We start from the raw sequence: 15,432 nt of genomic DNA on the forward strand, positions 1-15,432 counted from the left end.
TGTCCAAGGTGATGGATCTGACAGATGATGTTGATCACTCTCAATCGGCGAAGGATATTCGGTTAGTAGAACAAGATCATTCATTGATGAACAGACTTTACCTTCGAATGTTGTGTATACTATGTGGGTGAAACAGATTCCGAGAAAAGTAAATGTTTTTATATGGAGGTTAGCATTAGATAAACTTCATCTGTCACGTCGTGGTTTAGAGATCGCGGAGGTAGAATGTCTTTGGTGCAGAAACCGTATCAAGTCCGTGAGCCATCTGATATTCGAGTGTGATGTCGCAAGGGAGTTATGGCGTAAAATCAGGTTGTGGGTTCATATCCAGTTGCCGAGTTTTACTGAGTGGTCGGATTGGATTGCTTGGTTTCAAGATTGGTGAGATTCTCTCGACCGGAAGGCAAGACTTTATGTGATCGTTGCTTCTACCGTCTGGCACGTTTAGAGGTTTCGAAACACCTGTTGTTTAATCATCGTCCACTTAAGCGTTGTGTCTTATTTGATTCTATTCGTTTATTTGCGTTTAATTGGTATAGAAGTAGAGGCAATGTAAATGTTACTTGGAATGATTGGCACATATTGCCATTGTACTTTGGTTTTCAGGTCACTCTAGCTTCTCGTTAGTGTCACTTGTGGTTTATTTATAAATTTATGGCCGTTCGAAAAAAAAAAAAATCACTTTTATATCTTAACCAGAAATACCCTCATGTTGAGATCAGGTAGAGAGACGGATGACTTACTTTACTTTTTGCTCAATAGTACGAAGTGAAGAAATGACATCCATCTTCTACAGTAATGATTATCTACATTACACATTGCCCATAACGTGCATTTGCGGATTATATCCGCTTTACCCCCCAAACGATATGGGAAAGGTGTCATGACTGAATAATTCATGGCATAGATGAAATTGTGTTTTTAATATGTAGTCAACAGGGATCGAACTCCTGACCTCCCCTAAAGGAGGCAGACCAACAACCGCTGGACCACACACCTTCAGATGTTAAAAGTTAGTTAAAAAGCACAAGTAGAGACTCTCTCAAAGTATAAGCAATTATTTCAATTAAGATCAGGACATGTGAACCGTTTTGCACTGCCACCAACATTTTTATCGTCTAAACAACGAGATTATTACTGTGTTTTAATTACTCAAAATCTCCATATCAGCAACCACTTGAACCATGCATCTCAGACAACTTTCAAAGCTTCAAAGATACAAAAGCAATCAATAGATTTTTAACAGACCCAGAACCGAATACAGATATTGAAGTCTACAAATTATAAAACAAAAACCCAAAAATTTAAGGTAAAGCCGAATAGCCGATGATAATATACATGAGCGTATAAATCTCAAAGGAACAAGTATATAGTTAATGGTGCATAATCCAAGTAAAACCTGCAAAAAATTCCAATCAATCATCAACCTTCACGCAGCCAAAAACAAGCACATCTTATCCCCCCAGCTACGATATTCGCCTTCAAAATTTTGATCCAATCAAACAAGCTAAATGGCGACATGATATCTATACACACAACATATCCACTAGTATATCACTTTTGTGTTGGTTGAACCACACTCGTTATGTACTGCAAGCTCCAAAATATGGGCACCCTCATAGATCATGGTCTGACGAGTTTGGTTCATAGATTGATCTTACTTGCCTCCCCGTTGGAAGAATTTAACGAGCCAGTCAACCCTGACGAAGGGATATCTAAAGCTCCCTGTTTGTTGTGAGTGTCATTTGTATCAACAGTGCTCTTTTTAACGGCGGTTAACTCATCCATTGTGAGGTTCTGCAAAGAAGTTTCTATGACTGAGCCATCCACTGCTGAGTGCGGTGATTGAGAACTGGAATCGGGTAGAAGATCAATGTTGGTGGATCGGTTGACCCATTTCCTCCAATCGTCTCGCCTCCTTAGAGTTTCACCCTACACAGTAGCAAGAAATTGGGCAACAGTTTTCTATAACCAAACTCATCATAACACATGTAATATAATAGTAATAATTATAATTATAATATAAGATCATTAGTGTTATGAGAAAGTCAATTATGGATGACAATTGTTTTCACCTAACCCTCATAATTCGAACATGTAGAGTATATTATTGTATTATAAATACCGATTGAAATGAAAAGATGCAGACACCCATTTTCTTCACTGAGAATTTACTATATTCTCTCTTCTTTCATATTAGTACTATATAGTTGGACATAGGCCACTAAAGGTAGTTATAAACTACTAAATTATAACACGTTATCAGCACGAAGTGCTCCGTATAATCAAGGTTTATCTAAACAAGCACAAGTCACTAATCAAGGTAAGAAATTCTTTAACGATATCTTATATTATTTATTAGTAAGGTAAATATTATTATCATCATAAGTAAAATTATATTTCTGTAATCTAACTTTTATTAACTTCACTAACATTTATATTTATGTTATTTAAGTTATATATAGCCGGTTATACCGCCTGAATTATATTTCTGTAATCTAACTTTTATTAACTTCACTAACATTTATATTTATGTTATTTAAGTTATATATGGTCGGTTATACCGCCTGAATTATATTTCTGTAATCTAACTCTTATTAACTTCACTAACATTTATATTTATGTTATCTAACATTTATGATTACTTATGCAATTAATCATTATTTATTTCATGCATACTAATGTTTATTCTTAAATTCATTATTTATGCATAATATGTTTGTTCTCTTAATCTTCGTATTTATACTAAACGTATTTATACTAAATGTATTTATAGTAATCGTATTTATACTAATAAAATTCTTTTATTAAAATTATTATTAATACAACGAGTACATAACAGTCGTTAACGTCAACTAACGATGTTACAACGGTCATATATACATAACGGTTGTTAATGTCAACTGACGACGTTACAACGACTATATTTTTCAAATATAAAATAAATATCTCTGTTTTTACATTTTTACAAATCAATCTTCATTTTCTCAGATTACCACTCTCAAAAAGTTTTTGTAAAGATGATTCACACAAGGATGATTTTTCCTATTGTATTGGTCATACTAACTATCATCATTGTTGCTAATATACCACCGGGTGAACCTATATTCTATCCTGCCCTTGTGGTTTTATTATTTGTAATCATACCAATATTCTGTTGTTTGCTACTTATAAATTTAAAATGATTCTAATTTCATGTTGTTAGAAATTAATTATGATTATGATTTATGTTATTCATCTTTTTGATAATAGAAAATGTCGATTTTGAAAAGGCTTAAATTTGCTCTTTTAGAATCAAGTGGGAACAACTACTTAACATGGGTTATGAATGTAGAAAAACATCTCGAATCAATCGGTATTTTAGAAACCCTGAATGAAAATAACAATTGTTCCTAACAAGAGAAAGCAATAGCAAGTATTTTTCTTAGCAAACATATTGACGAGTCCTTAGAATCTACATATTATATGATCGAAGATCCAAGTGTATTATGAAAATACTCAAAGATAGATACGATATTAATTATCAAGAAATAACGGTGATCCATGAAAGATTAAAATTGAAAATGTTAGTAGACGGCTCTTATAAGAATCCCGGAGATTCTTATTAATGATCTGGTAACGTGGATCATCAGTCTAGTATTTCTTGAATACATGAACATCTTGTTTATCTCTACAAATAAGTCCCAAAATAAAAGAAAACGAGAGTAAATCTGTTGAAAAATCTTGATTAAATAAACCCTGAGCTACCTTGAGACTTGAATGGTTTGAATTTTCTAAGATGCCTAGCTTGTTATGTATCACTCATAAATAAATGGTTTTAGACCATAACGCAAATGTTTATTAAGTGTTATCTTTTATGTACTTCAGATTGTAACTTGTTTGCAGGTAATATAACTTGATTATCTTGCTAAAATATAACTCATTATTTGCTTATCTTATTTGAAGTTTTAGTATGAATCCTGCTGAAATACAACATCAATTAAATGGTAAAGACCTATGTATTGCAGATAGTGGTAACATACACACTATGATCAAATCTAAGAAATATTTCATTGATTTAAATCAAATGAAGGAATTATAAATACTATATCAGGTCTTGCAAACTTGATATAAGGAACGGAAAAGGCAAAAATTCATATTACCAAATGGTACGAATTTTCTGATAAACAATGCTTTGTTTTCTCCCAAATCAAAGAGAAATTTGTAAAGTTTCTCTGATATATATCATAATGGATATGATTAAAAGCGCAACGCATATGATTAAAAGCGCATATGATAAAAAGCGCATATGATGAAAAGCGCAGCGCATATGATAAAAAGCGCATATGATGAAAATCGCAGCGCGTATGATTAAAAGTGCAGGGCATATGATTAAAAGCGCATATGATGAAAAGTGCATATGATTAAAAGCGCATATGGTGATTAATTAAAAAGCACATATGGTGATTAATGAAAAGCACATATGGTGATTAATGAAAAGAATATTGAGAAAGAATCACCAATGTTTCTTGAAAGAATTCAAGGTTATATATATGGACCAATTCATCCATCATGTGGACCATTTTGATATTTCATGGTTCTAATAGACACATCTAGCGGATGGTCTCATGTTTGTGTGTTATCAAGCCGTAATATGGCATTTGCAAAGTTTCTTGCACAAATTATTAAATTGAGAACACATTATTCTGATTACACCATTAAAAGGATGAGACTTGATAATGCTGGTGAGTTAACATCTCAAGCATTTAATGATTATTATATGTCTACAGGGATTGTTGTTGAACATCCAGTTGCTAATGTGCATACACAAAATTGGTTTAGCTGAATCAATAGATAAACGCTTGCAGCTAATAACTAGACAATTGGTAATGAGTACAAAACTCTCAATATTTATATGGGGACATGTAAATTTACATGATGCGACATTAATTCGCATTAAACCAAGTGCAAGTCATAAATATTCTCCATTATCAACTTAATTTTGGTCGAGAGACAAATATTTTCAATCTTAGAACATTTGGTTGTGCAGTGTATTTTTAATTGCACCACCACAACAAATGGTTCCTCAAAGAAGGATTGAAATATATGTTGGATATGAAACATCTTCAATCATAAGATATATTGAATCCATGACGGGTGATGTTTTTACAGCTTGCTGATTGTCATTTTAATGAAAAATTGTTCCCTAGATTATGGGGAGAAATGAAAAAATAAATAAAATGATGTTTCATGATGTGAACATCAATTAAGGTATCTTGATACTCGCACAAAAGAATGCGAAACAAAAATTCAAAAAAATAATAATGCATATGCAAGAACTTGCGAATAAATTGCCCGATGCATTTACAGATGCAAAAAGAATGACTAAATTATATATATCAGCAGTAAATGCTCTAGCAAGAGTTAAAATTCCAAAAGCTGGCAATAATGTCACTCATGAGTCTTTTGTCACGTCTGAAACGTGGAAGACAAATTAGTTCCAAAGATAAAAATCCTCGAAAAGGAAAATCAGCTGATAATGAGGTAAAAAAAAGGTGTTCAAGAAGAACCACAAATCAATATTCCTTCTGCAGAGGATATTGACGATGTAAATACATAAATTGCAATAAATTATGCAATGTTATGGAACCGAAACAAAATGACAAATATTGATTTTTCATATAATCTTACAATGACATCATGAATAAAGATGTTGATCTGGAACCAAAATCTGTCATTGCATGTCAAAATAGACATGATTGGACTCAATGGAAAGGAGCAATACAAGCTGAATTAGAATCGCTCAATAAAAGAAAAGTTTTCGGATCAATCGTTATCACTTTTAAAGATGTGAAACATATGAGATAAAAATGAATTTTTATCCGAAAAAGAAATGAGAAAAAATGAAGTTACAGGGTAAAGCTAGACTTGTAACTCAAGATTTTTCTCAAAGACCATGAATGGATTATGAGGAAAACTTATTCTCCTGTTATGGATGCAATTACTTTTAGATAATCAGCCTAACAGTTTCTAAAAAATTTAGAAATGCATCTCATGGATGTTATTACTACTTATTTAAATGAATCATTTGATAGTGATATATATATGGATATCCATAAAGGGTTTAAGGTATCAGAAATATCTAATGCAAAACCCAAAGAAATGTATTCCATTGAATCACAAAGATTTTTATATGGATTTAAACAATCGGGTCGCATGTGGTATACCCGATTAAGTGATTACTTGATAAGCAAAGGGTATACAAATAATCTTATTTGCCCATGTGTTTTCATTAAGAAAACAATGTCCGGATATGTGATTGTAAGTTGTTTATCTCAATGATCATAACATCATATGAACAAATAAAGAGATCTATGAAATCATTCAACTTCTAAAGAAATTTAAATGAAAGATATTGAAAAAAAAAACAAGTATTGCCTTGGATTGTAAATTGAGCATATGCCTAATGGTTAACTTGTACATCAAACAAACTAATGCGAAAAGATTTGAAAACATTTTTAAAGACAAAACCATTGGTTGATATATCACTCAATATTGACACTGATCCATTTCATCCCCGTGAAGATCATGAAGATCTTTACGGATTAGAAGTTCCATATCTTAGTGCAATTGGGGTTATTATGTATTTTACAAATTGTACAAGACCTGACATTTCTTTTGCAGTTAATTTGTTGACAAAGTTCAGCTCAACCCCTACAAAAAGACATTGAAATGGGATCAAGCAGATTTTTGATACCCTTGAGGAACTGCTGATTTAAAATTATTTTATTCTAACGCTTCAAAACAAGATTTGGTAGATTATGTATATGCAGGTCATTCATCAAATCCTCATAAAGATAAATCTCAAACTCGATATGTATTCCTAAATGGAGGCACCACAAAATCATGGCGTTCTTAAAACAAACACTTGTTGCAACATCATCAAATCATGACGAAGTGATTGCATTATATGAAACTACTCGAAAATGTGTTTGGTTGAGATCAATGACAGAAATCATTATGGATTCTTGTGGACTAGAAAGCTATAAAAGACCAACAACTATCTTCACCAACAACTATATATGAAGATAATGAAGTTTGCATAATACAAATGAAAGAAGAGTATCAAAAGTGACAGAACAAAATATAAATGCTGACGAGGCACCAAAGCCATAGACGGTCTTGACGGTCATAAGTTTGATGGAAAAGAATGGTATGTTGGTAAGGCTCAGAAAAGACTAAAAGGGAATAGGAATTGAAACAAGGGTTTGAGCAAACCATGAAGGAGACTGTAGACAAATCACAGGGCTAAACTTGAACATAAAATATTTAGATGATACAGTTTCAGATGAAAACCTCAGATTCTTCTCATATACTCAAGATCTCGTAAAAGACAACCAGATTAAAATGAGATACGTTCAATAAACAACTCTGCTGATATTTATACCAAAGCACTGTCAACCGCTGTTTTCAGAACACACGTTCACAATATTGGCATGAGGCAAGTTCAAAAGATGTGACGACTCAGCGATGTTTACTTGAGGGGGAGTCAACTCTATACTGCAATCTTTTTCCCTTGACTAAAGTTTTTATCCCACTGGGTTTTTCTTTAGCAAGGTTTTTAACAAGACAGTACTAGTTGCACTCTAATAAAATTGTCATCCAAGGGGGAGTGTTATGAGAAAGTCAATTATGGATGACAATTGTTTTCACCTAACCCTCATAATTCAAACATGTACAGTATATTATTGTATTATAAATACCGATTGAAATGAAAAGATGCAGACACCCATTTTCTTCACTAAGAATTTACTATATTCTCTATTCTTTCATATTAGTACTATATAGTTGGACATAGGCCACTAAAGGTAGTTATAAACTACTAAATTATAACAATTAGATCTGTTTACTTTTAATTTTGAGTATTTAATATTTATAAGTTCTGCTGAAAGTAACTAACAGCTAACTTTAAGCTGATCTTGATAAAAAGAAGAAACAAACAATAATCAAGGTAGTATGTCACCGAATTTCACTCATCCAAAACACAATTTTATCTCCTTAACAAACATTTTCCATTTTAATTCTGTCCTCACATAAATGGCAATTCCATCTCCAACAATAATTTAACTCGGTAAATTTCAACGTATTCAAATACAATACAAGGAATGAATATTTTATGATTAAACCCGAATTTGACTTTTCCCAATCTTTGCAGTTTTCCTAATTTTCAAGGTTGCAAAAATCGCTACTCGAGGAGTACTAGGTCGGGAATTGTTAAGGATTAATCGGTAAATGGAGAGTAACCGGATGTTGATCAAGTTTGACTTTGACAGATTTTATGATTAAACCCGAATAATCCTCGTTGACCGAGGGTTGCCCGAATTTTAAGCAGTTACTCGACCCGAATTTTTCATCAAGTACTCGACGAGTTTTTTCCAAGTTCGAAAACCCTGCTAATTATCTTTATTTGTTTTAGTTTAGCTAAACAGAGGGGCAAAAATATTCAGAAACAAAGAAAAAATGTGTCTTGTAAGCGATTTTTTAGTGCATTATGCAAAACTGAAGTAGCTCAAGATTTTATAATCGGATATGCTTTTTAATAAACAAAAATTATAGTAAATTATATATATGTGTACAGATTAAATAAAAATATTAAAAAAAATCAGGGATATATGAAAAACTGGATTGGAGCTCGTTGACATGTTAAGCTTCTCTCTTTGTTTTATTCTTTAGGGAACATTGACTCGAGCTTTTAATCGTTAGAAAAAAATACAACTCAAGTTTAGTCTACAAATCTGACCCATAAATAAACATAACCAGCATCAACCAATCACAACTACATGAGTTGACAAACTATGTGAGTTGAGGATCATGTATTCCCGCCTAAATTTTTACTCTTTATAAGAGACCAGTGAAGTACTATTTTATTAAAAATTACGGAGTAGTTTATAAGCAAGTATGGAGTACTATTTTGAAAAGATACGCATAGTTTTGTGTACAGACAAATTAGCATGCCATGTATTGATAGTACCTGAACTTCAACGATAGCAGAGTCTGTTAAACAACTCAAAATCATTTGAATGTCGCTTGTCAAACTTTGAACCTGGAAAACCATACAGAAAGCAACAAAAAAAGGGTTAATGCTGGTCAAACTGGGGTACTTTAAATCAATAGTACACAAATGCACACACACTCCGGTAATAATAATACTATCGTTCACGGTTCGATATTGAGTTGTCCTAGGCATAGAGAAACACATATATATATATAACAAGAACACAACATGAATCTCCAGGAAAACATAAATTTCAAACTTGATCAATTACCACAAAAGACAAGTAAAGAACATATGCATGCAGCCATTTAGCAATTTAATGTGATATTGTCTATATATAACCTTTGGATATAGAGCATACAGAAAGTTGATGGAATCGAAATGAAGATGGGTCATTTACTAGTTGATAAAATATTGCAATGTATGATTCACGATTAGATCCATAATGATTAAGGGCGTATACAATGATGTGAGTACACTAGTCTTGAGATTATGAAAGCTGGAAAAAAACTAACTTTGAAGAGTACATGAAAAAAGGTGTAAAGGTGAAAGCAAGATTAAGAGATGCAACAAATGTCTCTTTTGGCTGCACACAATTCAATTCGGAAAAATCCAGGTGCAGATTTATGCAATGGGGCTCAAAAACTTCGCAAATATGGTTTTGTAAAATGCAATACTTGTTTAGTAGCAGCGTCATCACGGATTAAAAACTGACTGTTTTTAAATAATATATAGTTTAGTACCTTAATTTGATTTACTGGCTTTTCTAGTACCATGAAATATCAAAGGTATTGTGTCGTACCATGAACTTATAAACTTAATACCTATCACATGACTTGTTTCTGTTACTTATTTCTTCTCTTTTCACCGTTAATTGGCCAAAACTAAATAGCAGATATATTATTATTCTACTTTTCTAATTGAAAGTGTCATATCTTCACGAGTGAATTGGCTCCATCATTATTATACAATACCATTCTTCTTAGCCTACTCATTTATCAAATACAACATATGAAGATCCAGTTTCATAATTCATATCATAATGGATATTATATATTATATTATTATTATTCTTTTTTAAAAAGGTAAGTAAACTAAATAAGATCTTATTGGTCAATGTTTAGGCTGGTCATAGAATGTACTATTGTAGGATGTGCATACTGCTTGTAATAAAAAAACACTTGCACAGATTGTTAAATTAGAGTCATCAAGTGAAATACTTTATGAATTGTAATATCAATAATACTTCCCTATTGATTTTCGATTTATCCCTAACTATTCAGACTGCCAGAAATTGATAGTAACCATATAGGTCTATGATAAACAAAGCATTATAACACTATATTTTCAGAGCCATGTCAATAAACAAAGAGTGTAGAACAAATATAAAACATGGAAGAACAGAGTTCCCTTCACATAACAAATAAAAATATTACTTACTCGATGAAATCCAGCTATTAATGTAACAGGTACCCAACCCTCTTCATCCATGTTTGACCTCAAATACTTATCTTTCACCAAATTAGCATCACTGTGAGTAAAAATACGATATCAAAATATGAAATGCTAACAAATAAAAGATCAGCTAATGATGCTCTGTTACCTGAAATAATATTCAATCTGACGTTGTATCTGAACAGACAATGGTTCCATAACAGGGATGTACATAGAAGGCGGTGGTGAACGAGGGAAGACGGGTGGACCCGTATAAGACTCTGGAGATATAGTTGGAGCATAAACAAATGGCGGTGGCATCTCTGCATGAAGTTAAATAGTACCATGAATGTCAATGGAATTAAGTGTTCTCAAAACTTATTTATAGATAGTAATATATAAAACAAATGTAGATGTAAGTAATTTTACAATAACTCAAATTTTTATTGCAGAATCAAGTTACCCAAACATTAGAAATTTGTTACTGCCATTTAAAATCACAATAATCAGATATCAAATTTATGTAAACACTTTATTCGTTTGCAGTCCTGCAGAATATAATCGAGTATTGTGATTTGAAGTGGATATAGCTCTGTTTTTTTTATTAATTAGAATTAGATATCATATAATTAGCTACCAGTAACCCATTATAACCCATTAACTTAAAACAATATGCAAGAAAAGTAATTATCTGAGGGTAAATTAAGTTACCTACAGTTGATTATCCAAATATTGGTTAACAACAAATAAATTTCAAAACGCACATCCAAACACTTCTTAAAACACATAAAGCACCCCTACAAACTTACCATAACCAATTGGAGCACCATATGGTCTAATAGATTGGGGAGCAATAAAAGGCTGAGGACCGATAGGAGCAGGTTGCATAAATCCCATAAAAGGAGGGGGTGGTGGTGGGGCCCTTTGATGTGCATTATCTCTGTTACCTCGAGGACCCCGCCAATCACGATCCTGTCTGGCTCTATGACCATTGTTAGCGTACATTCCTCCATCACCACGGGGTCGAGGACCAAAGTTATTCCGTTTCCTATTTGAGGGATGATCATTCACAATTTGCGAGTGGGACCCACCACCACCGCCCATTAGTACTGCAGGATCCATCGCGGGTGGTACAAAACCACGATATGACAAATCAAAAAGAGGATATGTTGGCATTGGTGGTGGAGTGGGTGGTTGCATTGGCGGCCGAGTGTAGCCACCCCCTGCACTACCACCTCTTTTCATCGACTTTTGTCGAACAGGATGACTATGGTTTTGGTTAGACTGATGATTTGCCTTACTCTTAACATGTTTTTGTAGCGGCTGCGCATTTACATGTGCCTGTACATGATTTACAGCAAAATATACACAATCATTAACCTCGTACAATAAGAACACATCTTAAACAAGAACATAAGAATATTTCAAACGTTTTCTAATGTTAGTTATATAACTTGACAAATACACCATTTATGTATTGATAAAATACCTATTTTAGTGTTTAATGACATTCTGAAGCACTAAATCAAAGCAAAATCGCAAGTTATAATAGAATCAATATCCAATTATATAAAAATGTGTTTGTAATCTGGAAGTTTGTATATTTATAGCATTCTGAGACGTTTTTAATTAGATAAACAACAATCAAGCTGCATTATACAACCTGAGATGATATGATTGAAACATCAGCTGAAGATGAATCCAACGAATACGACAATGACTTGGGTACCGGCTTAGTCGATTCCGATAACGCCGGCCAAGAAACGGCGCCCATCACTGGCGTATTACTCCCCTCCACAACACCATTAACCGAAGGTTTACTCCAAACAGACTTCACAACACCACTCACATTGCCATTATCACTACCTTCAGAACACTCCGGTTGACTCTCAACTGCCGCCGCCGTGGTCTCCGGCACCGGCGGAACAGGCGGTGGCGATGCCGACTGAGAACTCGGAGCAGTAGCCTCCGGCTCTACTCCACCTCGAACCACTTGTGACCACGGAGTTCGCTGAGTATAACTGATACCTCCATCGCCAGTGGCAGTGCCGGAGCTGTCGCCGGACGGGGAAGGGGAAGATTCGGAAGTCATTGAATATACTAATTTACAACAATGAGAGTTAGGGTTTAGAGTTTGACTGAATGTAGTAATTGGTACAAAATGTGTGTTATTTTTAGGGTTTTGAAAAGCGAGTGATCGGCGATTACAAACAGCCACCACAAGAATGATCGGAATGTGGCGAAAAATTGTGCGTTTTTGTTTGGGCTTTTGTGAGGCCCATTTACTTTTAATAGTAGGCCTAATGCACTGATAGGAAAGTGGGTAAATAGGGTCAATCACCAAAATACCCATTTTTTTGGTCTTTTCTGAGCTGGTACCCAAAAAAAAAAACCTTGACAAAATGCCCGCGCAAGGCGCAAGAGACCTTGCGACTTGCGACCTTGCGCCTTGCGTCATTGTGTTAAAAAATTAGGTCAAATATAGAAATCAGACACCACATACACACACACCCCGACACTCAGCTCTTGCGACCACTTTGCGACCGACGGCGATTACAAAGAACCTTACACTTGCGACCCCCTTGCGACCCGTCTACCCTTGCGACCTTTCTTCTGAGACTCACCACATCACCACCACCACCACCACCATCGCCAGCACCACCGCCATCAGTACATCTCACCACCATTACCATCACCGCCTCCATTAGCATCACCATCACCACCACGATTGAGAAAAAGAAAGAGAAAAAAAACCGACAAAAAACGTGATCAAGATGTCACAAGAACAGGTAAGTGTTTCCTTTCAACTATCTCCGTTCGATTACTCCATTTCTATGTCGAAAATGATATATAATTTTTGTTGCACACCAAGTGTTCGATGAAATGCTTCAACGAGCTTGGTGATGCAAAACTCACTTATAGTGTTGCTAGATTTGTTAAAGTTACAGTATTTGGAAGCTAACATTTTATAAAAACTGGAACACGATTGTTTTAGGGCTTAAAACTAGAATCTGGTATAGGCGCAAGGAAAGTCTTGCGTCCTTGCGTTTGTCCGTAGTAGCTGGCGCAAGGCACGTCTTGCGTCCTTGCGCCTGTGTGATAAACGAGACGCAAGGTGCGACTTGCGTCCTTGCGCCTGTATTTTTCTTCTGAAAAACTGTCTGTTTCAGGGATATGTTGAGGCGAAGTTGACGATGAAGAATATGCTGAATGTTATACCTCAACTAAAGGCATCAATGACTGAGAATCAACAAAAAAAATTTAGGGGAACTTGTTTTGGTCCTTGGCTAGATCTTTCTTACACCGGCAATGATCCGGGCCTTGTACATGCAATGCTCCAAAGAAAGAGTGAGCGACCGATAGGAATAGATGAAAAGTACCCTGCTGATGATGAGGAAATATGGTTTAGTTTCCGTCCGAATTTCAAAATTAGATTTAGTAGGCGGGAATTTTGTCTCATCACGGGGTTTAAGTTTAGTCGTCGCACGGACATGGCACATTACATTCCCAGAAGTTATGATGTAGAAACACCACCGATTAGACGACGTTGTTTCCCAAATCGTAAAGATAATTCAAACATTACAATTACCGATATCCAAAAGCTTTTATATGATGGTGCTGATTTTGTGGTTAGTGATGATGATGTCGTGCGACTAGCCATTATTTTGATTGTGGAGAGAGCGTTTATGGGTAAGCAAGGGATTCATGTGGTGAGCAAAAAATACCTATGGCTAGTCGAAGACTTTGCTAAATTGAATGACTACCCGTGGGGTAATCGTATTTGGGATGCCACTTACCCCGTAGTTAAAGATGGATTTCAAGCTCGGGAAAGTCAGTTAGAGGTGGGAAAGGGTTATACTTTGGTCGGTTTTATGTGGTCATTTAAGGTAAAAATAAACAAGTTTGGTAGATTTGGTTAATACCTCTACATTTGAATCGTATATTATTTTTTTATGCGTCCTTATTTATTTAACTAATTTTGTAGATTTGGATTCTCGAGGCATATCGACGAACAATTAAAAGTTTTGCCCACAAGACAGACAAAAATGGAGTACCGAGGGCCTTATTTTGGAAACGTTCATCGGCTGAGACTTTTTCAGTCACTGATTACCTGCATCTACTAAACGTTATGGTAAGTGTTGTTTTTAACATAAAAGTTTTGTTGGTGCTGGAAGAATACAGAGTAAGGATTTAGGATAAAATGGGTTCTGTGATGGGCGCAAGATATATCTTGCGTCCTTGCGTGACCAAGGCGCAAGGTTCGTTCTTGCGACCTTGCGCCTGCACCTTACGTCATATGGCCAACGCAAGAGTAGTCTTGCGTCATCAGTAATTAGGCGCAAGGACGCAAGACCAACCTTGCGCTTGGTTACTGATGACGCAACACGCAAGGTTCACGGCTTGCGTGTTTGTTTACGGGACGCAAGGTTTGTCCTTGGGTCCTTGCGCCTTCAGCTAACGTCTTATGGTCAACGCAAGAGTAGTCTTGCGTCATCATTTACGAGGCGCAAGGTTGGTCTTGCGTCCTTGCGCCTCGATGTGATGAAGACGCAAGATTTATCTTGCGTCCTTGCGCCTTTGGATTTAACTTTTGCTGCTGTTGTACAGGATGATTGTCCGAAGAATAAACGACCTTTTCGTACTCTGCATCCCACTGATGTTGAGAGTGGATGTCAATGGTGGTTAAAAAGTTGCCAATACTTTGATGGGACGGAAGTGGATGAGGAAGTTGAAGAACCTGTTGAAGATGAACCTGTCAATGAGGAACATGGTGGTGGAGAACAGTCTCAATCTCAGTCTCAATCTCAGTCTCAATCTCAGACTCAATCAAACTTATCTACTGATGCAAAGGAATTATACATGTCTTTGGTGAAACGGATGGATAGGCAAGAGAAGGAGCTGCAAGAGTGTAGAACGCAAATAAATGATCACGAGAGACGTATATCTGAACAAGAGAAACGAAT

The 15,432-nt window shown here is 35.1% G+C and overlaps 1 protein-coding gene across 1 annotated transcript; it reads right to left on the reverse strand.

The window, feature by feature from the left end:
• Positions 1-1,215: 1,215 nt before the first annotated feature.
• LOC139858507 (la-related protein 1C-like) lies at positions 1,216-12,693 on the reverse strand. The gene is made up of 6 exons (XM_071847352.1): positions 12,132-12,693; positions 11,278-11,809; positions 10,638-10,791; positions 10,475-10,565; positions 9,011-9,082; positions 1,216-1,932 (listed from the first exon to the last, which is right to left on the reverse strand). Exons 1-6 carry the CDS (start codon positions 12,558-12,560, stop codon positions 1,645-1,647), a joined length of 1,566 nt encoding a protein of 521 aa, XP_071703453.1. The 5' UTR covers positions 12,561-12,693; the 3' UTR covers positions 1,216-1,644.
• Between the last annotated feature and the right edge of the window lie 2,739 nt (positions 12,694-15,432).

This window comes from Rutidosis leptorrhynchoides, chromosome 1 (genome assembly GCF_046630445.1).
Source record: "Rutidosis leptorrhynchoides isolate AG116_Rl617_1_P2 chromosome 1, CSIRO_AGI_Rlap_v1, whole genome shotgun sequence".
NCBI lineage: Eukaryota > Viridiplantae > Streptophyta > Magnoliopsida > Asterales > Asteraceae > Rutidosis > Rutidosis leptorrhynchoides.

Excerpts from the sequence above, each read along its gene's own strand:
- LOC139858507 (XM_071847352.1), bottom strand. The coding sequence starts at position 12,560 with ATGACTTCCGAATCTTCCCCTTCCCCGTCCGGCGACAGCTCCGGCACT. Across the intron at positions 11,810-12,131 it reads TTTCAATCATATCATCTCAG|GCACATGTAAATGCGCAGCC; the intron begins GTTGTATAATGC and ends AATCATGTACAG. Across the intron at positions 10,566-10,637 it reads CAGATTGAATATTATTTCAG|TGATGCTAATTTGGTGAAAG; the intron begins GTAACAGAGCAT and ends TTTTACTCACAG.